This window comes from Lepidochelys olivacea (genome assembly GCF_965140295.1).
Source record: "Lepidochelys olivacea isolate rLepOli2 genome assembly, chromosome: 2".
Lineage (NCBI taxonomy): Eukaryota > Metazoa > Chordata > Testudines > Cheloniidae > Lepidochelys > Lepidochelys olivacea.
The window spans coordinates 192,101,409-192,127,612 of record NC_140412.1 but is presented as its reverse complement, the minus strand read 5'-3'; the positions used below and the strand labels follow the sequence as shown (position 1 = coordinate 192,127,612).

The 26,204-nt window shown below is 41.3% G+C and overlaps 1 protein-coding gene across 3 annotated transcripts in view; it reads right to left on the bottom strand.

Moving 5' to 3' along the window:
- The window catches only part of CPNE4 (copine 4), a 333,548-nt gene that overhangs the window by 134,597 nt on the left and 172,747 nt on the right, over nt 1-26,204 (bottom strand). For 2 of the 3 annotated variants that reach the window (XM_084619842.1, XM_084619841.1), the window contains one exon: nt 3,448-3,627. The exons of the other annotated variant lie outside the window; for it this stretch is intronic. In XM_084619842.1, coding sequence (XP_084475968.1) covers nt 3,448-3,627 — 180 coding nt within the window. The remainder of the gene's footprint in view (nt 1-3,447; nt 3,628-26,204) is intronic. 3 annotated transcript variants of the gene reach the window in all.

Here is a 26,204-nt window from a genome sequence, read left to right as displayed (position 1 = left end):
AGAATGCTACCAGCCTCACTTCCTGAAGTACTTGGATTGTCCAAGTCTTCCGTCCAAGGCCCAACATTGCTTTTGGTATATGACATGTGACAAGATCACATCTGATGGTAATATGGTTGCAGGCAGTGCTTAATTAGTGCCATGGCTTGCCAGGGCTGAGCCCCAGCACTCTAGGCTTGGGAGTTCATAGCCCTGGCACGTTTAGGCTTGCTGCATCAGTTATGAATGTAAAAACATTGCTTGGGCCCCAACACCTAATTGCTTGAGCCCTGGCACCTTTCATTACAAATTAATCATTGGTTGCAGGCTTAGAAGTTTCTGAGTATCTCTGAAGAAAGAGATACCCACTTTTGTCTGGTTAGAGCAAGTAGTGTGTTGCCTTCCCAAATGAGCTAAATCATCATCTATCATCTTTGACTAACATGATTCCTATAGATCTTGCTTTTCGAAGGGAGTATTACAGGTTTAGTGCACATATAAAAAAAGTGCAGGTTTAGTGCACATATAAAAGATAACCTAACACAGATTCAGGTAATGGTTAATTTCTTTTTGGTCAAACTCTACCTGGAACAAAAGAATGAAACATGGCACATTTATGAAAAAAACTTAAGTCTTTTAGACTACGTATAAGAACCCAAAGCCTATCCTATGTTTCATATAACATCTCCTATTTGTGATGGGAAAGAAACTGAATTGATAGACAGGCACAAAAAATCATAATGTTTTATGCACCCCTTAAATTGCAGTGTAGCAACAAATTCATGTCTAAGTTAGCTGAAGAACAGCAGCCACCCCATTATCATCCTACAAAATACAGTAATTACAGAAAACTGCTAAGTGCTGGAGTAAATGGGGTATGTAGAATCCCTGTTGCAAGATTTTCAATCCTAGTCTCATATTTAGCTCCATTTGAGTATCAATTCCACTGCTAATATCATATTTGTAAAAGAGTTGATGAATTATGCAAAATTTAAAAACACAAACAGCCCAGCTATGTTATCAGAAACTTCAAGGCTACATTTCTGTGGTCAGATTCCAAGTTATTATTTTTTTTTCTTGGTTACCATTAACAGTAAAATTACACCACAACCAAGCCAGCTGTGTGTTATTTATAGAGGCAGAATCATTATAAGGGCATGTTTTTGCGAATGGCGGCAGCAATGAGGTTTTTGCATTTTAAAACCAGTTAAGAAAGAAAAAAAAATGTAATACATCATTTTCTATATTTCTTTTTCCTCTCTATAAACAGCTCCTTTTCTTTGACTGAAGCCACAAAATGCCCTCAAAAGCACTGCCAAAAAGAACATGGTTTATCGTGCATTTAAAGATCCTAATTACCCATCATCCCTGTTAATCTCCCCAAACTACAAATCTATACATATTTGTTTTATAAAACCAATGAGAAACCTTTCCTTCCTCTGGAACCTTTCTTTTATATCTTGGCAAACATTTATAGGGCCAAATACTCCGCTGTGCTGTGCAGCTGAGGAGAAGGGGGGAAGAAGGGAGGTGGCTCCTCTTTTCTGATCCTGGGACCAAAACAACCCCAGTATAATTTAGAGCAGCCACAAGGCTACTGTAAATTCTAACAGATTTAGCTGTCCCATTGTGCCCATTTTGAAAGTTCCTGCCACTTGGTGTAGTCTTGACCGTTCGAAAAGAAACACATATGCTCTTTCAGAAGTATTTTTTATGACTCCCACAAAAGAAGTCATGTTTGGCAGGGATGATATAGCAGTATCCAAAGCAGGGAAATCAACCCAATCCTCCCTCGAGTTTGGTGGTGGATTTTTATCAAGGGGCTCCTGAGAGTCACCTCCAGCACATTGCAGATGGTTAAGGCTAAGATTTTGTCATGGATATTTTTAGTCAAAGTCATGGACAGGTCACGGGCAATAAAGAAAAATTCACAGAAGCCTGTGATCTGTCCCTAACTTTGACTAAAAATATCTGTGATATAATGGGAAGGGGCTAGGCAGCTGCCAGGTGATTGGGAGGTCCGGGGCCCCCACCACCTGAGGGGACTCAGAATTCCAGTGTCCCCCTTCCCACCCCTCAGCGGTGGGAGCTGTGGGGGTCCACCTGCCCCACTATCATGGGCAGGGAGCTGCGGGGATCCCCCTGGCCCACGGCAGCTGGAAGTTGCAAGGTACCCCCGCTGTCCATGGTGGCTCAGAGCTTGGGGGCCCGCTGCCTCATGCGACAGGAGTACCTCACAGCTCCGTGCCACTGCAGGAGGCAGCGGGACCCTGCAGTTCCCAGCTGCCAGGGCTGAAGTCACAGAGGTCTTTGGAAGTCATGGATTCCGCGACAAAATCGTAGTCTTACTGATGGTGCTTGTAGATAAAACTGCCTGTAATCAGAGACAAGGTGGGTGAGGTCATATCTTTTATTTGACCAACTTCTGTTGGGGAAAGAGAGAAGCTTTGGTGCTTACACAGAGCTCTTCTTCAGGTAATCATTTGGATTTTCCTGACAAACCATTCCTTCTAGCATCCTTGAGATTCAAAGGATGCCTCTGTGATTCAAGCTTCCTGACAGTAATCTTCAATTGCTTCTGCTTTTCCTGAACAACAACAAGGAGGACAGGGAGGAATTCCTGGGGTGGGGAGGGTAGTGAAAGCAGCTGCTTCTTCTGTGGAAAGCAATAAAGTTCCTGTTACAAGTTTAAGTGGAAGTGTAATCCAAACCAGAGCTTCACAAAGCTCCTTGCCAGCTCGCAGTGTAGGATATGTTACTCCTAACCACAAAATGTTCATTTACATTCAGCTCAGCTGGTGCATGGTGACTTAACAAGTCTAAGACCGTCCTTAGTACTCTTATCAGGAATAAAGCCGGGATCCGATATACCTCAACCCTTCAGAGCAAAAAGCCCGCCATTTAGAAAGAAACCCTGCCACAGGCTGCTTGTGTCTCTTTTTACATAAGCATGCACTGTCACACATATGCATTGCTCAGTTGGGACCTGATTCTGCCACCCTGACTCATGTTGGCCCCAATTCTGACAACATTTTCCCACCTACTTTACTACAAGAAAGCTAGCAGTCCCATTTACTCACCCATGTGAGCAAAGTTAAGTAGGTTCCTAAGTCTTTGCTGTATGTGCCATGTACTCATATGATTAATAACTTACTCCCAAAGCAATTTCGCTAATTTTAATGAGGCTACTTGAGCAATGCAGTACTGCTCAGTGTAAGTGTGGCAGAAGAGGGCCCTTAACTTAACTGGATCAAGCGTCGTAGCCTTGTATGTCCCAGGTGCACCTGAAGAAGGTTCAAATCAACAATGCCTCTCTGTATTAGTCCAGTATAAAGCACCAAAGTGGTGAAGGAGAATGAGTGAAATTCATCAGATGTGATAAAATCAATGGGTCTTTCAGCAAAGCAATATATTTAGTACTGATACTAACAGAAGAGGGTAGGGGGGGAAAAGGAGGGAGACACCTACTTGTCCAAGAGTGCATTCCATGCCACCAAGAAAATCTGCGTCTTTCAGTCCATTGTGGTTGCTGCTAATGTCATGGACTTCAAACCGTAGCCGCTGAACCTCTTCAAAGTAGAAGTCCACTGTGAATAACTTGGAGAAGATTGGATTTATACAGGTTCGAATCACTTCTGTCCTGTCAACCTGCCAAAAAAAAACCCCCCAAAAAGTAAGAGAATTTGTCTCACTGACTTCTTACTCTGTTAGTAATGGGCTCCAACATGAACCAAATTGAAAGCGACAGTAGTTTAGATACAAAATGTGCTTGGCTTTTATTTTAAAAAAAGGTTTAATAAGCTAATTGGCTGAGCTTGTGAGGCTTTACATGCAACTCAATGGCATTTCTCTGTCTGTCTGTCGGACTGTCTTTTGTAACATAACTTTTGAATGTCACGTCCAATCATATCCTGGTATGAGGAGAATGGGATCACGTAGAACTCCGGTAGGTGGGGGACATTTGGGGACCCTGGTATGGGGGAAGGTGGGAATGGGGATACACAGAGCCCCTACCACTGGGGCAGAAGAGTGTACTGTAGGGCATAAGGGGACGTAGGAATGAGGGTGCACAAAGAGCCACCGGCACAGGGAAGAGATGGGGGGGCTCATGAATGGGAGACAGAGGGAACGGAGGGCACACAGGATTCCCTGACATGGGGAGACTGGAGCTGCATGGAGTCCCTTAACTCGAGGGGGATGGGTGTGTGACACACAGGGAGCTTCTGGGGGAGAACGGAGGGATGAAAGGAGCCTTTGGCGAGTGCAATAAGTTAGGCCTATACAAGCTACAAAGTGTGCGACCCCCTAATGTTAATAGCAGCGTTCTCATGTGAAAACAGGAGTGAGGTAGATTTAAGAAATTTCCTATATTCTTGGAAACCCAAAGACGACACATTACTATATATTGTTTCTGGTTTTATAAGACAGTTTCCAAAAAACACTTAGGCCACCATTGAACTAGGTGTAGTTTTAAGAAATAATGCAAACCCAGTACCAGAGAGCTCACAGTATAAGTTCTAGGCAATATTCAATGAGTGAATAAACAGATACAGGAAAGGAGACAGGGGGACAACGTAACGATAGAGAGAGATGCATTGCACCTGTGAGGAGTCACAGTGCTCTCAGTAGTCAAACTCAGAAATGCAGGAGAACATGAAATTGACTAGACACAGTGAGTGAAAGAGAGCAGTGCATGCTGAATGAAATGCAACAAATTAACAAACAGCACAGTGAAAAGTAAATTAAGGTCTATACCCTATATACATCTTCACTGCAACTCCATTGTCGTTAATGGAACTACACCCAGGATGAAGTTGCTTTTCTATCCACTGGTCAGGACTTTCAAAAAGATATCATTTTTATCTTTGCAGTGTTCCTTTAACCTTGAACTTTGTTACTTCACTGGGTGGCTTTATATTCATAGGCTTTTTTAAAGAATAAAAGGAAGGGGGACTGAGTCTAATGGATATGTTATCACCTTTACCCCTTTCTTCCTAACGTTGTGCTCTCATGTAACAAAGATAACAAGAACAATACTGACTGCTGCTCTTCACCAACCACTGTGTAACTTTTAACTCTCTCTCTCTCTCACACACACACACACACTCACTCACACACACACACCAATTGGCAAAATTAAACACCTGATCTCAGCAGAGAGGCCATGGGCTATAAAGATGCATAATAAAATTCATACTTGGAGAGCGTGATGAAACCTAGAGATCGGGCATCCCAGAAGTAGTCCCTTCAGACCACACTGAGAATATTGGTGAAGTATGAAGTAACCTACACTACTGCTACCTAGACCAACTGTTCTGTAGATAGTTAAAGGATTACAGTATCCAGTGCTATCAGCTTATCATTTGCAAAGCAGCAAAGTCACAAAGAAAAATTAAATGGGTGGGGGAAAGAGGAAAGCTTTTAAAGGTATTCATTTGGAATTACTTTTATGAGTAGGGGCTGGGAGAATCAGGCTCTTGGAGAGTAATATATAAAATGTATTCATGTTTTTCTCACTAGTAAATCACATACTGAGAGTATCTGAGGGATGCTCATGCCTCTGCCCCATTCCCTAAAATTGTGCAAGAAACTCTATCAGATCAAAACGTATTGCTGTGTCTTCATAAGAGTGCTCAGAAAGTACTTTACTCACACCTACAAATACAGTACCTGGTTTCTAATCTTAGAAGTAGTTTTTGCTGCTTTTCATTCTGCTGCATTATTGGTTACACTGCAAGCAATGGAACAATTTCTATTTTCCACACACTTTGTCCTAGTCCCGAAAAAAACGAATAATTCTGTAAGATTAAAGGAACCAGTTCGAAAATGAGGTAGACATGGACATGCCAGTCACTCATTCGACAACAGAAGTGACAGATTCTATCTCTTAGGGAAGAGAGATGGGTTCCTTTGTCTAATCCTTGGTGAACAACATCAGTAATGGGCAAAAAGGCAAATGCTTGCTTAAGCTCCCAGAGAGAAAATGCCATAATAGCTCAAGAAGTGGCAATCAATAAAGACATGAAAAGAGTACAGTAAATCAAAAGCATGAAGAATAAAAAAAGTGAGGAGTGTGACAGACGTGGCAATTTCTTGCAATATCCTGGACAAACCTTACTGATTTAAGTTTAAGTATTTTAGGAGTTCATTGTATTAAAAATGCAAATGTTTACATATGATTGAGGGATTGTATGTAACGTGTAGGGAGGAGACCTGACTAACATAAACCCTGGGAAGTGGTATGAGTTTTTAAGGAGTCTTTTAAATGATATGCCAGACAAAGTGAACTTGTAGTTGAGTGTGTTTCCTAGGAAATACTTGGGAGGAGGGGAATGCAAATTCTCATCTCTGGACCCAACCTTTTGAAGCTCTGCCCCGAGGAGAAGCCCATTGTTTGCTGATCACCTGTTCCCAAGATCAAAGGCCCAAACTGTATAAAGCAGCAATTGAGGGTTCTGGTTCTGAGCAAACGATGTTATGAATTTGTAGCCATAGAAAAAACCCTTTTGGGGTTTGGGTTATCTTTGGTATGCTTATTAGCATGTGTGTAGGTTCTTTTATTGCTTTAATGTGTTTTCTCTGTAATGCTTTCACCTTACGCATACTTGTGCTTGCTTAGGAAAAAAGCTGTGTGGTACCTTACAGCTGTGGGCAATTACGCTGTTCAAAGCTTCTGAGGAGAATGCAAAGCAGGCCTGTTTAGGTAGTATGCCTTTCTGGAGAATTCACGGCGTAGGCAGGGAGCTGTGCAGCCTGGAAATATCCCAATCAGGCGTGAGAGAAGTGCGTGTCTCTGTCCAAGAGAGGTGATGGCTGGGAGCCAGAAGCCTAAGAGTGGGTGCCCTTTCTGGACCACAGAGGGGGAACACAAGTGCAGCTGCCCTGAACCATGACAAGGAGTCTGTGGTAACACAGATTTATTTTAATGCTCTGAATGATTTGTGCTCATGAAAGGTGCCAGATTAACAGCTCTGGAGATAAAAATCATTGAATTAATTCATTTATTTATCAAACAGTTGCACCACTGCAGTATCCTCACATGGCCCTGCCAATATACCTTGCAGTACTACAGAGAGTCCAGTCGGGTCCTACCACCACTAGAGGAGAGAGGCTCAGTCTCCTCATCCATTTCATTCTTGGGATCTCTTTGCTTAGACCAGTGGCTCTCGACCTTTCCAGACTACTGTACCCCTTTCAGGAGTCAGATGTGTCTTGCATACCCCCAAGTTTCACCTCACTTAAAAACTATTTGCTTACAATATCAGACATAAAAATACAAAAGTATCACAGCACACTGTTACTGAAAAATTGCTGACTTTCTCATTTTCATCATATAATTAGAAAATAAATCAATCGGACTATAAATATTGTATTTACATTTCAGCGTATAGCATACAGAGCAATGTAAACAAGTCGTTGTCTGTATGAAATTTTAGTTTGTACTAACTTCGCTAATGCATTTTATGTAGCCTATTGTAAAACTAGGCAAATATCTAGAAGAGTTGATGTACCCCCTGGAAGGCCTGTGTGTACCCCCAGGGTATATGTATACCTGGTTGAGAACCACTGGCTTAGATTGCCAAAGAATGATGGTGCAACCCATTTTATGCACACTGTCCCCTAATCACTGCACAGAGAGAGACCACCAAATCTCTTCACACAGGCTATCAAGCAGTCTTTAGATTGCAGTAACTTTCAGTCTCAACTCACTGCCAAAGGGATCTGAATTCAAATGACTCACATAGTGGCAAAAGGCTCCATCTCTGAGGCTGTCAGTCAGTTCAATGACATGAATTTGACCTAATGTTCGAAGTAGAGAAACTCACAACTAGAGCTGGGCGAATAACTGCTTTTTTTTTTTTTTTTTTTTGATTCACTGGCAGTTGTGAAAAAACACAAACGGTTTGACCCAAACCAAATCCAAAAATTTAAAATAAAATAAAAATTAAAAAATCAGCAATTTGAAAAAAGTTGTCAAAATTGTTTAGTTTCTAGACTGTTTTTAACATGAAAGCAAAGTAAATGAAAGGCCTTGATCCACAAAATGGTAGCAGCGAAAGGAGGAAGAGCTGGAGAAGCCTTCCTTATAAACTTTTGCCCAGTGAATGCCTGGGTCAGGCATTCACCCAGGATGTGGGAGACCCAGGTTAGACTCCCTCACCCTTTGCCTGACGTGGACAAGGAATTTGAAGATGGGAGTCCCATACTGCAGGAGAGGGCCCTAACCACTGGGTTATGGGATATCCTGGTGTAGGACTCTCTCAGTCTCTCCTGCTAAAGCTCTTCCACTGTGTATAAATAATTAAATAGTTCTTGGAGCAGTGACATGAAAAGATTTGTGTCTCTCACCTCTAAGGGGAGTGTCCTAACCACTGGGATACAGAGTCATTCTAATGCTCTTTCTCTGGCCCAATGAATATTCAAGTAAGTGAAACACCTTCTACAGGAGAGAGTGAGAAAAAGCCACCCCAGGCTATCCTGTAACTGAGGGGTTGGGATACTCTTCTACCATGTAGGAGAGACCCAAGTTCAAATCCCTACCGACGGGATTGAAAAAGACGAGTGCACTAACCACTGAGCTAAAGCCTATAAAGGGAGAAACAACCTTCTGCATTTGGTAAATGGTGCCTAAATCTGGGGGGAGGAGGGAGGGAATGGCCAAAACTAAGTGAATTTGTGTTACATTCACATATAGTTTTCGGTGGACCAAAGCTCTACTCACAACCAATCATTTGGGTTTCTTCTGAACTGAAAGTGATCCGATCTGCTTGCAGATGAATGGTCCTTTCGCACAACCATGCGCCAACTTCAGTGAAAACATCCAAAACATCTTTAAACCCTTTCCTTCACCCAAAGTTTTCTTTAATTTAATCTACTAAACCAATTCCTTGTAAATTTCATAAATTATCCATCAAGTTAATGGCAAGCACACTGCTTAACAAATTGACCATTTCAAAGGGCCTCTTTCAGGAGTATGTAAGACCTCTGCAGCTAGAATCTAAGAAATCTTCCTTGGCACTCTCTCATCAGCACTATTATGTAGCTACAGGGATAGTTCCCTTTCCTCTTTCCTTGTGTCAGTGCAGAAAGCAGCAGGATTTAGGCCTAAGTGTTCAAGGGCAGAGCTAAAAAGAGACTGTTCAAGAGAGTGCACTTCATGCAAATGGAGGGATGTGGCTGGAGAGAGACAATAAGAATCCAAGTGTCATTTGTGAAAGGAAAACATCTGTTTTTTCAGGCCTGTGGTTGACTGAAATCCTTCCCTTGACATGTATTGTATTATAATAAAGCCCATTTTTCTGAATTTCCCAAGCTTTCCATGTTATTGAGATAATACATCATGCCAGCATGTCAGAATATTGCATTATGCAAAAAATCTATATGGAGAGAAGCAATGTCAATAACACCACAAGCTATATAATTCTTCATGAGCTGCCAGCTCCTCTCGGCAGTCAGCACTTTACAATAGCATCAACCCCATTAGTCTAACTTGTCTCTGGTTTAACTTTGTCAGCATATTTCACAATTATGCTGCACCTTGCTTGGAAAGGCCCGCAGTGTCCCTCAGCTCAGAAACAGCATTCTTCGTCACTTCCTGACTGACTGTTGTGTAACTGTACATGATTAGACAGCAGCTGCGTTCCACGCTAGAGAAACAGTGATGGGTGAAGTGATTCAAGTATATATATATTCCAATCACTTTGGGATCCTTTGGCATGAAAGGTGCTATATAAATGCAAGATTGTCATTAACTATAGCCGTTGGGGAATCTATTCTTTTCCAAGTGAAGTATCCTAGCAGGTAGGTTTAATTTCAAAATATGGAAGTTCTTTTAATGATTGCGCAACCCATAGGAAAATGTGAGGGAAACTGGTTTACAGGCTCTCATAGGTGTCCCAGCTTTTAGCTGGTATCACTAAAGAGGCCATTTTCCTAGAACATGGCAGTGTCCATCAGGAGACTCAGGGTAAGGCTTACTTGTTTTAGTCTGCCATAGCTCACCTCAATACCTGTCGGCCCTGCTGAATTCAGGTGCTGGGACATTTGGCAACACACTCTGGGAGGGAGTTTGGGTGCAGGAGGGAACTCAGGGCTGGGGCAGGGGATTGGGGTATGAGAGGGGATTCGGGGTGTGGGCTCCGGGTGGTGCTGACCTCAGGTGGCTCCTGGGAAGTGGTGACATTTCCCTCCGACTCCTAGGCAGAGGGATGGCCAGGGGGGCTTAGCGTGCTGCCCCTGCCCACAAGTGCCACCCAATCTCAGCTCCCATTAGCTGCGGTTCCTGGCCAGTGGGAGCTGTGGAGCCGGCGCTCCGGGCGGCGCCTGAGGGAGGGGGCAGCGCTCAGAGCTCCCCTGGCCGCCCTTTCGCCTAGGAGCCGGACATGCCAGCCACTTGCTGACAGCTATGCGGAGACAGGCAGGAAGCCTGCCAGCCCTGCTGCGCTGCCAACCAGACTTAAAGGCCCAGTCAGCATTGCTGACCGGAGCCGCCAAGGTCCCTTTTAGAGCGGGAGTTCCAGTCACAAACTGGACACCCAACAACCCTACTTCTTAAAGATACCACCAATAATAGGGTCATGCCTGTGGCCTTAAGATTTGTTGCACCCCAACACTTGTGCCACCTGCTATTTTGGGCTACTATCAAGCGAGACATTGCATGTATAATAATGTATAAGAGTGGGATGAATTTTCAAAAGAAATTAATGGCAGCTATATGCGTGCTTGATCCATGTCAGCAGTTCTGCCTGTTGCTAAAATTTATCTCAAAGAAAACAATGCTACAGCTAGTAGCACAATCACTAAACCCAGCCTGTCACATGTTTGGGATTAACTGCTCATTGTATTCCTCTCAGTCTCTGAGTACAATCGCACTAGCTGACCCTCTCTGACTGGGTCTTGGGATACAGCACTGTGTGTACCAACCCTGATTGCTCAGCAAGCCCAACTAAATTAGGGTGCCCTGCAAGACATCCCTATGCACTTCTATTTTATCTAAAGCTTCGATAGGCCTACTTTATCCCATGTACCCCAACCTTGGGGGGGGGCGGTAACCTGCAGTCTCTGGCTCCCTCTCTCCCCTGCTCTTAAACTGCTGACAAGTTTCTAACCCCCTCAAAGTTCCTTTGAGCACCACTACCAGGTCTGCTCTGAGATGGACTTCCAAAGAGTTCTCTCTGCATTGTTCTTTAATTATCAGTGAATGTGCAGCAATTAGAAGCATTTGTCCACTTTCCTGTCTACCTGCAAAACAGTCCTGGAGGAATTAACCTCTGTGTAATCATATAGCAACCAACGTAAACACAATAAAACAGACAGATGAACATATCATATTAGTAAAACAATACAGGCATCTCCCACATCCTCCATATGAAATCCTGAGAAGTAGCAAGCATATGAGAGAGAATTGTTGTGATAAGAATTAGATCAGTTCAATGGGGAAAGAATGCTATGCTGCTGGTTCCTGCTAGATACAGATTTCCCTTTAAATCTGTACTTTGCTTTAAAATTTAAAATGATTTTTTTTAATATAAATGTTTCTTTCCATAATTTTGCTTATATAGCTTTGCACTCACTGCTCTCAGCCAGAAACAGAAAAGGAAGGGCAAAGGAGCTGGTTAGAGGGGGATCTTTCATCTCCTCCACAATTAACAGCTGGAAATGAAAGCCAATTCAAGCAAGAGAAACCAACAAGACCTGGTTCAGACAGCTGGCACTGATGACTAACACCCCAGACCCTAATATAATTATAGATACAGCTTTTTCTAAGTGCCCCTGGGCTTGGAGAGCTGGATAGCTGAGGGGATTACTTAAGAAGTGAAGCTTTTCACCTGTAGGTCATGCATTAAAATTTCACACAAGTTAGTTGCAGGTAAACGTCACTAGGGACAGCTGTTTGATGGCTGTGTGTCTTCCATTTAGTCCCTACTAAGCATGTATCCATGTCACTAACAAACTCACCATTATCTCAGTGGGCACTAACTGGCACCTTTGTTGGTAGTCTCAGCGGAGAGGCCAAGAGATGAATGTCTGTAGTATCTGAACTGCCTTCTTACCCCTACGGAAGAGTCTTCCAGGTTTAAAGCATTTACTTATACCTTTAAAAAATAATGCCAGTGGCAGGGGGGAGTTGTAAACATGCAAATCCCATTCAGAAAAGACAGAATGTGAGCAGTGGCCCTATAGCATGCTCTTTGGAAACTTTACCAGTCTGTATCTTTTCAGCAAGACGCAGTCCGTTAGTTTAACACATTTTTCTCAATATATTTTACAGACGAGAATAAAATAAAGGGCTAAGTTTTCACTGAAAGCCATTCTAGAAATATTGATTCAATCAGGCAAATCACATTTGTCAGGGGGGATGATAAAATGTATGGGGATGAAAAGGTGGTATTATTTTTAGGTCATTTGAATTTTAACAAGATTGAAACTTTTCCTGATACAGTAGCTTATGCAAAATTCTGATACAAGTGTAAAGCAATTTACACTTCGCTTGGTGGCTCATGAATATGTTTTTTTTATTAACAGTGCTTTCACACCGCTTCATCTCTATTCCACAAATGAAGAGTCATTGAAAAGGTTACCCTACTGTATAGCTCTTGTTTTCATGTTAATAGATGTTTGGAAATAGTGAAGAGGAGCAAATTAACTTGCCTTTAACTCTTTCGTAGCCTAAAGATTGCAAAGCAGCACATAGCAAGCCTGTTATTACTACCACAAAAGCTGTGGACTGTAGACAGGCTGGAAATGAACTGTTCACTGTGAATGACCTCAAAATATCTACAGGTAATTTATTTTACTTATTTAATATTTATACTAAATACCACTCAAAGGTACAAGTCAGAATAAGGACACCCCACCGTACTAAGCATTGTACAAGCATATGGGAAAACACTGTCCATGCCCCAAGTATACAAGACATACAGTGGAGTGAGAGTAAAGATGTATAATTCTTTCACTTTCTTAGTGTCCGAAATAGGGTCTTGATTTACAGAAAGTGCTGAGCAGCTACCATCTGAAAATCTTTATGGTGTCTCAAGTTAGGCACCCAAAAATTGAGGCACCAAACTGGCTAGTTGCTTGAAAATGTATGCCTAAGTTTTCAACCTGGATATGAGGACAGTTAGGCTGCATGTACCTTACACCTTTGTAACCAAGTCTGGGGACAACCAGGTCCCCAGACTCCATTGTAGCTGCTAGGATACATGGGACCTTAGTCTCACTTGACAAACTGCTCAATCACTCAGTTAAAGAAAAATAACCACCACATTCATCTGAGTATAAACCTCTCTTCCGTCCAGTCCATGTTTTCACCATCTCTTCTCCAGCAGAGCTCAGAATGTTAAATGTAACTATGAAATATTACATACATTCCCATATTCCACGTACACATTTCTAGAAGAGGCTATTACTAGTATCTTGCAAAGAAAAAAAAACGTACTTTTCACTCTGCAGTCCATTTAATCAGCCTCTGCTGGGAAGACCTGAACTTACGCTGAGCTGATGCTTTAGCATAATCATTAGTTGCCTGATAATCTAAAGAGAAGTAGTGCCTTTCAACAGTATTCAGCTGTTCTGTAACTATCTCATCATAGTTGGCTGGAATATCCAAGGTAGCTGCTGTAAGAAGCATTACACTTCATTACAACATAAGAGCAATAGATGGGGGGGGAAATCTGGCTTTATGCAGTTCTAATATAAAGCAAAGGATCTGAAATGAAGATGTGAGAAACCATTTTTTTGTGCCTTTTGCCTTGCTCAGAAACAACATTTTGGATTTTTTTATTGTTTTATGCAGATGATATTTCCATTTTTCACAGGTAGCACAAAAGTTTCTATTGACTTGCCACTATTGTTGTGAGTCCGACTCAGCTTAGATGTTTCTACAGCCTTGTCAATATTTTTGTGAGATTTCTGCTCAGTGAAAATGCCACAGATTCCCTTTTTAAAATCTTTACTAGCAGAAAAGGTCTACTTCGTGGACCCCATTCTTACAGTCAAGCCTTGTCTCATCTTTATTGTCATTTTTTCTGTCAATCTATTACGACTCTAAGGCTGACATTCTGGACCTATTGGAGTCATTAGGAGTTTTGCAATGGACTTGAATAGGGCCAGGGTTTCATCCTAAGAATTTAAATAACCCTAACATTTCCTTTTCCATTAGCATCAGATTCATAACATTATCTCACACATTCAGTCACCTACAACTAGTTCTCTGCAAGCTACATGGCTGAGTCTCTTTTGCCACTTCGCACTGTGGGAATAAGTTCATTGGGCTATGTAATACTCCTAGCAAGTTACAAGTACCTTATCAAATCCACTTCATCAGAAAACCAAATACAGAACAAGAGCAGGCTTTCAACTACCTTCCAGAAATTGTTTTAATTATTAAATATTTAATAGTTATTATATAGCTAGCACTTAGAAGCCACAACTGAGATCAGTCCCCACTGTGTTAAACATATGGGAAAAAGCTACTAATACTATGGTGATGGGGGATTATGTATGTAGCTATATAGATCAATGGATGCGATCATGCTTCCATCAGACCTTGTGCATCCTTTCTGCATTGACTATCACATGGCCAGTCCAGATGACAAAGAGACAATGTTGCTAGGCTGGAGAAATCAGCGGAGTTTATAATAGCTCCCTAGAATGATGGAGCTAATATAAACCTTTTGTCCACCTTTTCTCACTCTGATTCACAACCTGGGGTGTAGCTGGATCTTTAGTTGCTTCTTCATGTCCAGATTGCATCAATGGCTAAGAGGAGAGCTGGGTCCACGGCAAACCCAGTAAACACACATAACTCATCTTATAACCGGATTTTAAAATTGTACAGGTCAAGATTTTTTTAAAGGATCTAGTGATATTTTGACTCGTGCTGACCGTGACACTTTAAAGAGGCCTGACCTTCAGAGGGAAGAGATTCAGCACTTTCTGAAATCAGACCCTTTAAAGGAATCTCAATCTGGGCCAAATAACTAGTCACTTTTGAAATCTTGGCCATAGTACACTGGATATCAGAGATATCTTTCTTTTTAACCTTGACTATCTTTTCGTGCCGTAGCAGCACTTGATGGCAAGATGGAATATTGATTCTCGCATCATGCTCACTTGGCACCTGAAGATGTATTTTGTTGAGGTAGTTTCCAATAAAATGTCTGTACTAGGCACTGTGCACTGTGATCCTGGGGCCATTCTCTTTCAATACTTACAGCTAACAAAATACCTTCCAGGCATCTATAAACAAACAAACAAAAAAAGGGGGGAGGGAGAGGAGAAGACAGAAAATAGTGCCCCTAGTTACACTTGTGTAACCCCACTGAACCAGTCCAGGTGTGACTGAGGGCAGAATATGTCCCAGTGTGTTATGCCTCCAGCACAGACAGATGCAGATACAATCTCATCAGTAACACGATCAAGGAAATGATCAGAGAACCGAGGAGATTGTGGAACAGTCCTTCAAACACAGCAAAGATTTTAATCTGCTTGCTTTTATTCCAGTCCATACAGTGGCTAAAAATTATCATTCCCTCCAAAGCAGGGGTTTGTGGTGGTAGACAGAGGCTACCTCTAAATCCCAGGACTATTTGAATAAAATGAAGGCATTCCTTGCAAGAGAAGAGCAAAACTAAAGAAAATAGTGGTGCATGCAGATTAGATGTGTGTATACCTAAGTGTGTTAATTTAATGCTCATTTTGTCGTCTTCTTCTAAGTTTCTACAGTAGTGGTATTATTTGGTGGGGTTCCCACCCTGCTTTGAAGAGTCCAAACAAATCCCAACAAATCCAAACTTAACCACTTCCCAGGGTTTTCTTAATAATACCAACAACAAAAATATAAACCTATGTCTAAATTCTCCCACAAAATTTGGATGTTCCTGTGGCTTTCCCAGAGGCCCTTCCTCATGCCAGCCCTTAGTTTCCTCTGTTCCAGAGAGAGGATCCAAATCCACTTTGGTCCTCATTGAAGCTCACAAGATCTGCCTGTCAGTGTGAGTCAGCAGTATTTATTTTGCATCTTTATGCAGTTATTCTAGCACTGGAGGACCTCAGAGTGACTCAGTGTAACACCAACAGACCCCGGTTGTCGGCAGGCAGGATCGAACTTGGGAGCTAAATGCATGAGCCTCTATTGCATGAGCTAAAAGCCCTATGGCTCTTAGCTAAGGTTGTAGAGCAGACTCATTAATCTCTTTGAGTGGTCTCAGTGCCACTAGATGGGACAGAACATCACACTCAGGAGGTGTATGGGTTACATCAGCAGAGAAACTTCTAAATTCTTATGCAGTCTTGGGAGCTATCTAGCAGTAACACTTAAAGTGCCTTTCAGCACAGTTGTTGTTGTAATTATGCATTACTTTGTTTTTGAGTCAGCTGAAATATATTGTATCAAATCTTTCCGAACCCTTCCCCCCACCAGAAAAAAAGATCTTTTTAAAACTAAGGGCATAGAGGGCAAATCTGTCTGGTAACCTGCACATCCCAGAGAATTTGTTCATGGAATATACTGTAAATTATCCCAGGTTCCTATCTTGAACAGTTAAGATGAACTGAGAAAACTATAGCAAATTACAACAACGCAACTGGCATGTGATGTGTGAATGATGCCTGCTTGAATGGATTATAGTTCAAGTGGAGTGTCATATGTAACTTATTCTAGTTCTTTGTTAGCGAAGCCATTGTGAGCTGATGGAGAGTGTAAGAATAGGGATCAGTAGGCATTTCTATGATAGTTACATGCTATGATTTCAGTCTTGGGGGAAATTTTTCAAAGGTGCGTAAGGGCCCCTAACTGCCCTTTGTACCTTTGAAAAATCTCTTCCTTCTCCATTCACAGCTGTTCTAAACTGTCCCAGCTCCACTGATTTCTCTGACAACTACAACTTACCCCAGCTATGGGTCTGTCCCTCTGTGTTAGTACCTGTGTTAAACTGATGAGCAGCCATGGGTGAACTAGATGTTTCAAAAAGACTGAGCTGAGTGTTGGTGCCGGTAATAAAAGTACTGTACCTGCTTTTCCACCAACCTACCTCCTGGGTGCTCATTAAACACTGCAGGAGAGGAGCAATGATTATGATACCATGCCATAGAGTGTTGAGACAGGACTTGTAATTGGGTCAAAGTGCCTTAATGAACTTTAGTAATATACTTAAGTAAATGTCTAAAATTATAAAATTGATATCAGTGGCCATTGTGGGTGCACATCGCAGGATTGGGCCCATAGTGTTCTCATAAAAAGTCTACATTGAATCTGGTTGATGCTATGAGCAACACATTTTTTCAGCATGGTTTAGCGAATGCCTTTCCAAAGCCTCTTAATGAATTTTGATCCCACTATTAAGTCTTGTATAAATACATCACCATAATCACTCTGTGGCAGGAGTGTCAAAAATGCCACTCCCTGTATAAGTAATGAGCACTCAGAAGGCAGAATGATGGACAGAAAGCACAGTAGTTTTATTAACTGCATAAGCACTCTCCTCAGATGGAGTCTGATTAGGCTTCTGGAAATGTCTAGCTCACATTGGGTATGCTTAGAAACCTCACACAGGCTTTACCGAAGGCACTTCCACGCTAAAATTACATCATTCATTTGCACAATCATTGGGACACCAGTGAAAGCCGAGGATGCTCATCAACTTGCAGGATAAGGGTTTCTGACCCCACCCCGCCTTGCCTGTAATTTCTTCAGTTGTCTATCTGTCTTTCATCTAATACTCTTGGATGCCCCCTCAGGTTGCATGAATTATACAACCCCCAAACCAAGTGCTTAGGATTGATGCTAGTCTTTATATACATAACAATATTTTAAATGAAGATCATATGTTCAAACACTACACTTAGTATTGCTTTTTTTTTTTGACAATTTGATGCGTCAGGCTTCAATCCAATATCCCCTCAGTTTATATTCTCTCTCCACCCTGCTTGTTTTTATGACACATTGATTCTTTGCGGGGGACAAGTGTGGCATCCTTCCAGATGGTGATCTGGAGGTATAATGTATTGCACTGCATAGCTTCATGTTCTGTTAGCCACAATAACAAATTAGCAGCACAGTCATGGACAGGATTTGCAATCCAGGGCACAGCTCTATCCTAGGCAGAAATTTGTGGGTTCTTTTTAAATAGGGTATTTTAATCTATAGTCTTTCCCAAGACTTAAGAAAGCTCCCTGGGGCTGCAGTTCTTGATTGACAGAGCTTTCAATTTCACATTATAATACTTGCAGTCAATGGTAGTAGGAGAGAGGTCATTTTGCTGTTTATTTCTGTGTCAAAGGGGGCAGATTTTTATCAATGAATAACTACACAGACTAATTTTTTTTTCACCAACATATTATCAATTTACTATTTTCCGACAAGCTGAATATTTTAAGATACGGGTCTAACACAGAGGCACACTAATGTCAAAATGAAAAAGTCACAGGATGCTTTGTGTACACAGCATTAAGCTCTTAAAGGGGAAGAAAATTCCAGCTCAGATGCAGACTTGCTCCAGTTGGACTCTCCAGGGTTTGGCTTGATTTTTTACTTTTTTAAAAACTCTACTTTCACCTTGCTATTTGTTGAGTCACTACATAATCCATATTCCTACTGGAAACAAGAAAACAAGGTCACCCAGCTGGTCTTAGAAACAGAATTAGAAGTGTGCCAGATGCTTGGAAGCGTCTCTTTTCCAGAGTCCATCATCAAGGAATCGCAGTTGTACAGCCAGAGTAATGCGCTTGCAGTTAAGGGTATGTCTTCATTGCAGAGTTATCTCAGGTGACTGGCACCCAGGTTAGCCTACATCAGGTGTGAGCCACTGTACTACAAACCCCCACCTGAATTGCTGTGTCCTCACTGGTGCTGCACTCCCCTGTGTGTGTTGCTAGGACTTCTGGGGGAATACCCCATGGTTCTTAGCACTGCAGTAAGTTGAGCCACTCTGTGATTCTTTCCCAGTGAGTTATGGGAGAATTTGTCCATCCTTCTGAGCACAAGGAGGGCGTTATGAGAAGGCAGTAGAGTAATACTAGCATTCGAGGGATTTAGCATGCATCTAAACTATAAAGCAGGCAGGTTATCAGCCTAAGTGAGAGCAACACCTGGGCTCTGATCTGTACCCCTATTGGGCTAACTAGCCTGGATGTAAAGCACCAAGCTGGTGAGAAGGTTTGTGTGTGGACAGGAAGCAGGTTAGGGGCAAAACCCAAGGAGGAGCTCAAGTTAAGTCTGCAGTGAAGACACCCCATATTGCATTGGAACAATGGAATACAAAGAGGCCAAACTATTCCAAAGTGAATATCAGCGAACCCCAGGGTATATCTTCACGCATTTCCTGCTTCTGCTATTTAACAGGTATATTTCAGAATCAATTCTTAGTATCACTATCAGCTGTAGCTCAGTTCCAGTTAATCCATTCACACTAGAAGTGGGAATGACATGGCAATGCAGCGAAGATGTGTCACGTCTCTGATTGCTTTACATCTGCTTTAAAGAAAGCAGCCTGCTAGTCTGACAGAAGTTTGGGGGCTGTCTGAGGATTCCTAGTCTACATCAATGCTTACATCTGTATTGTATTTTCTAAAATAGTTCTCTGCAATCATTTGGCTCACTAGTACGCAACTGTTCTAGATGCAGAAGCTGCTTGTAACTGAGTGTAGATTGTACCATTCTGAGCACCTATTGCTGGGTAAAAATATGTACCTGACAAAGTCACAGAGTTTTGGAAAAAAGCTTAATAAAAAAGAGTGAAGTTGTTAGATGGTCCTTGACTGGCTGGGCATTAGTGTGATTACATTACAGTAAGTGAGGAAACCACGTTAGGCCAGTGACCGATTAATTAATTGACTATAAATAGTGATTTAGTAATTTATTTATACTGATAAAGATTTTCTAATTTATATACTTGGGGACCTGGAGCGTAACTAATATGGCTTCTCATATAGGTTTATGAATCATGTCAGTTGATACAGGCCCAGTCAGGCTGTCAGCTTAAGAAATTCATCTGCTAATGATACACTCATAATTAAAGATTTATTAATTTGCTTCTAATGTCATAATTCAAATGTTAAATCAATTATGTCACTGATGCATTAAAAACAGGGAAACAAAGTACACAATTATGTAGCACATACTGTACGATACCATGGCTCCTCATACTCTCAATCCACTGACAAGTCAATGGGACTCTTTCCAGTGCCTTCAATGAGCTTTGGGTCAGGCCTTGAACTGACTGTCCAGAAAAAACACTTTTCCTACCCTCCCCCCCACCCCACCCCCATCAACATCCTTAGCAGCTGTTTTTCTGTTTCACATTGAAACTAAAGTCGTCACAAGACCACCAATTAGGTCCCATTTGCTTACACAACAGCAGCATAAAGACCTGATGCAGTTCTCACTGAAAGCAGTGTAAACCTTTCCACTGACTACAGTGGCAGTTATGCCCTATGGGCAGTATTTGTATTTCAGCCCAATGACCCATGCCATCAGATCACGTATGGTGCCATCAATATGTGTAGCTCACTGTGTAGTAATAGAAAATACCAGGAGTACTTGTGACACCTTAGAGACTAACAAATTTATCTTGCCCAGAAAATCATCCTGCATGTTAACCCTGTGGTTGTTCATTGTGTGTTGGTCTTGGATTGAAAATCATGAAATTATCAACACCGTATGTAACTAGCCTTTTTTCTTCTTTTGAAAACCAAGTTTGTGCATGCCAAGCCCTGAAATCAGGTCTCACAAACTATGGCTTTTTGACATTAAGAAGTCAATATTTACTAAGCATTTCCACATGGTAGTTATCTGAGTTACCACAGTGTTGCCTGATACTCAGAACAGGTGACAACTGTGGTCAGTCACATGCCACATACTTGGAACTTTTGCTACATGTTTACTTTCTAAATAAAGACCACAATAGTTAATCCTAAGCACAGCTTTTGGAGCTTTATTAATTGAAGCAGCCCAAACACCACCACAAATGTCCTACTACAGTATGCCATCATTCTATTGTTGAGTGGCGTAGGGATAATCTTATAAATGGCACATTTTATACAGTACATAAATACCTTATGTACCATACATTAAAGTAGCCTACAGAAAATGGGTGCATAACTCCCTAGGGCCCCTTTGGAAAGCTTAGCCCAGAGATTTATGGGATCACAATCCAAGAACTGAGAGCCAAAAGTGCGTCAGAGCAAGGCTCTGAGCTCAACAAGGAAGTTGCTTAATCTTTCAGATCTGACACGCACCTGACTTGAGAGGCGTCAGTGACCTTATCAATGGCAACATGTTATAACAGCCTATATGCCAAACTCTTACAGTAGACAATGTACAACATCTTAAAAATCTATTTGTTGCTTATTAAAAATGATACGATCTTATGCTTGCAGCAACTAGGATCTAATGATTACATCAATTAATTAAATAAATCTTTCATTGTAACTGCTTTATACAGGATGTTTTATTAGTTTTGATCCAAGGGAAAAGGTCCAGACATCATTTGGTAATAATTTCAAAGTGCTTCCTCACAATAAATATTTCTAGCCGTCCTTGTGCTCACATGTGATTATAATTAACTTGTCATCAATGTAGATTTTGCATTCATTTCCAAAGCAGTTTCATCGTACTTTAGGGACTTGCGGAACTGGGGACAAGTAAATATCTAGGAAGATATTGATATAAACTTGTAGAGAGTTAGAAATATTGTCATTTCCAAATGCATTAGAGTTTTTTGCATCATGTTTAATATGTTTTCTTCCCTGTAATTTTTACTTTGCACTAATAAGATTAATATATTTTAGACATGGTAGGTTTCTAATATCACGTTCAGCAAGTTTATCAAAGGCTTTTGCTCAAGCGAGTCATTTTAATATTTGCCCTTTACATATCTCCTCTAAAATTCCTCTTGCAGGGCTTCTTTTCCAAGGGCTCTTCTGAGTGTCATGGTGCTTTATATTAGCAAACAGACACAGGTGAAAATGAGAACTGTAAATAGTGCCTGAAGAAAATTAATCTTTAGACCCAGATTACTATGAAGAAATATTCCTGTTGTGATTCTGTTCAAAAACTTGGGCAAAATAGAGAACAAGTTTCTAAATGCTGTTCCAACTTGAAAGAGATTTACAGCTACAGGATTTGCCACTCATGCTTTATTTATCTTACAAACCAAGATCCAAATAAAGAATTACAGGGGTGATGAGAGGCAGAATAGTCTAAGTAGGGAAGGCACTGAACTGGGACACCGCATATCCAAGTTCAGTTCCAGGCTTTGCCACAGATTTCCTGTGTGACCCTCTACTGGTCACTTACACTCCCTGTGACTCAGTTCTTCATCTGTAAAAATGGAAAAAATAGTTCCCTTTTCTTAGTCTTTGTCTTGTTCATGTAGATTGTAAGCTCTTTGGGGGCAGAGACTGTCTCTCTAGTATATGTATATACAGCTCTTAGTACAAAGGGGCCTTGAAATTGGTTAGGGCTTCTAGAGAGCCATTGTAAAACAAGTATTAGTAATAATGATCATAATTATTGGTGGTGATGAAAATTACCCTAACGTACTCCTGCAGCACATACCAGACAGACAGAACAAGAATGCCCTTTTGGACCACTACCAGGCACTCTTATGCAGTAACCGCAGTTTAAAAAGGGAACCCCATGTTGCAGGAGGAGTAGATAGTCATAAAGCAACAAAGCAATACCTTCTTGCATAATACAGAACATCTTTAGCAAATCCCAATCATCGTTCAAAACAACAAACAGTGAACAAATGTGCACTCTTCGGCAAACAAAAAGAAGCTGTGACCTCAGAGAATCTAGTCCACTGCACTGGGAGCCAGCACCACTCTCTTAGCAGCAATTATTGCTGGCACTTCCTCAACTGACGGTATTGTGGCCAAAGAATTGCTTGTACTTAGCTATCATAACTTGATATATTATGCAACTTGAGCCTGGATCCTGTAAATGATAATGCCTGGGCATATTACTTCAACTGTGAGGAGCTCCACTGACTAGAGTCCATCTGGGGCCTATCAGCTGCAGGGTCAGAGCACTGGTCATTAGGACTGAGACATACTTAAATCTACCCACAAACTATTCAGACCAAAGCAACATTTTTGATTGGGATATTCAACTCTCTCTCCAGGCAGACTGACATTTCTGACACATTTGAAACAATCTACATGCTCATTGCCAGGTTCAGGTGATGGTATTCATTATCTTGTGGCGTGACATTACAAGCAGTGAGGAGAAGAGAGTACAGGCTGCAATGGCTGCAGAAGAACAAAGACTGGGGAAAACCGATGACAGTGGGAGGAGTATCTGTGTGACAGAATCTGTGGAAGAACATTGTTCAGCTCAGTATCTTATTGCCATTCATGGGGGATAAAAAGACAGCAGTGTGACAGAATAATTACCACAGACAAAAACTACTCTATTCCATTTCAAATGGATAGAAACCAAGTGAAGCAGATACCACCACAGATTAAACATGTGTCAATACAAAGAAAAACACAATACAGAAGCATCTGGGCTTCAAACAATCAGTATCTTCAGAAAGCCAACCCATTTTACACAGGAGTTAGTAACAAAATAGCTGCCTCTTCTAACAGCTACTTTTATTACTTCTTGAGAGGACAACCTTTTTGTTCATCCATAGAAGGTCGTGCACATGGTCAAGCAACTCAGAGAAAATGGATTTATCCATACATGCTGAAAATTAGGAGAGAAAAAATAAATGCAATTAAATCACCCACTGAAATCATGAGACATATACAGTCTTTTACCATTATATTTATCTTCAGTCTTCTACCTTTTCTTTTATTTATTGCCACTAGAACGTTTATGTTGCTGGTCTCACACTTCACAGCCCAGTGCTGGGATTCAGAACTGGGTTCTATTCTTGGCTTTACCATCAGCTCCCTGTGTTAACCCTAAGCAACACACTTACAATCAGATTTTCAGAAATGGCCTCTTATTTTGGACGACAGGTTTGAAACACACAACTTCTGATATCCAAGGTCTGATTTTCGGAGTTGCGGAGCATTCAGAGCTCCCATTGATTCCAGCTGGAACTGTAAGAGCTCAGCACTTCGGTAGGTCAAGCCTGAGGCATCTAAAAGAAGGAGCTGAAGAGTAGCAATCTACACTGCTAGCTTTTCCCTACAAGAGAACTCATTCCTCCCATGTCTGAGGGTTCACAGTCTGAAGTTACAGGTTCCATGTAGTGTTACCTGTAACTTTTGCCTTGGGTTTGTAAAAGTTTGTTATGGAGGTTTTTTAAAGACGCAACAAATGGATGCTACATATTTTTCTGTCCTTTTCAATATTGCTGAAGCTCACAATTTTATTACAAGTCTCATGACTTTTTGACTTTTTCCTGAAAGCCCCAATCTCTCATGGAATGAAGAGGTTACCCGAGACTCTCACTTTCATGACCAAAACAAAATATCCTTCATACCCCCAACCTGCAAGTTTCTAGCCCTAATGTTTACAGATAAAAAGCTTGACAATATGAAGCAAGTGCACCGTGAAGACTCAAAAACCATAAGGCAATGAAAGATAACCCATTCATTTAAAAAAACAACCTCATGATTTTTAAACCAATCCCATGAATTTGGGGGCTTCTCTCATAATATCTCAATGTTTGAAGTTAGCAATACTTCCCTTTACATTAGCATGTGTAACATTATTGGATGGTCCATCTGTGAGGACTGAACTCAGGACTCCATGCTTTTAGATCCAAAGGTCTTGGCTTCCACCCCTCCAGATGATCCATCTCAAAGTGTCATTACATTTGACTATATCAATGAAATATCCAGGATTAAGATGACACACTTAGTCAAAATTAAGACATAAAGTTGATGGACTTATAACATTTGCAGACATCAACTGAAAACAGATGTTTATACATTAATGCCTCTCCATTACCATTCAAATTGACTTAATACTCATTAACAGCCAATTCCCTGTAAATATTGTACAATCATCTGGATTGTAATTTTTAGTTATTTAATCCACAGACGTTCAAAGTTTAATGCACTTTTTGGCACACAGCTCATTTATCTGAATTTCAGAATCAGTTTTGTGAAGGCAAAAAATCTTCTGCTAATCCATCCGATGAAGTGAGCTGTAGCTCACGAAAGCTTATGCTCAGATAAATTGGTTAGTCTCTAAGGTGCCCCTAGTACTCCTTTTCTTTTTGGCCTTAGAAAGAGACAGTTGGCTCCATTAGCTCTAAGATATTGTACAAATTCTTATTTGTAAATCCAGTGTGTGAAACTGGCTGCACTAAATACTTATATGATATGTTGGAAGGGATACGTCATGAATATTGGTGGTGACAGCTGAGAAATGAGTATTTAGGACTGATCCTGTAAAGTGTGGGCACTCTGGCTCTGTTCCAGCAGAGCACTTGAAGAGGTGCTTAACTTTAAGCATGTGAGTATTCGTGTTGGCTTCTTTGCTGGATTGGGGCCATAGTGCTTAGCACCTTGCACAGAATCAAGCCCGTAAGGTAGAGAGGGATTGTTTTTAAATTAACTCTAAATGTGTAAAGCTGTAAGAGAGTTGTGACTTTTTGGTTCAAAAGTTGTGGCCAGAGATTGTTAAAGATGCAGTTTTGGTGCAGTCATACATCGGGATGTCAGCATGGCACTAGGCAAACATGCTCCTGGAGGGTCTAGCCTCAACCTGTTTCCTAATTTGGTATGAAGACCCCTTCGGTACCCCCACAATGAACATCAGCCCTGGATGTGCACCCACACAAAAGCTCCAGCATCTTCTTCCAAGGCACACAGCCTACTTTCCAAACACAGAAGAGATGCCGCGTGATGGAGGGGTGACTGGACCAAATTTGAGTGAGTGGCATTGCGACTTGCCACATTGAACCGCCACTCAAATTTGCAGTGTGTGTTAAAAGTCGCAGTTTCCACAACACAACTGCAGCCTGAGATTTTCTTACAGCTTTACCAATTGGCATATCAATCATGACCCTGACCAATCCCTTCGTATGTTGTATCCCCATCCTCCACCTTTTGTCTCTTTTGTTTGGAACAGCCCTCCAAAAAAGAAACTGCATCACAACACTAACAACACCACAACATTTCTTCAAAGACTGGACAACGCTCACACACTAAGAAAAAGAACTTGTAAAATTAGGTGTAACAGGGTGACCCCACCATAACAATACAGATCAAAATCAACTTTATCTGAAGATCTTGATTTAAACTGCAGAGGTCATTGT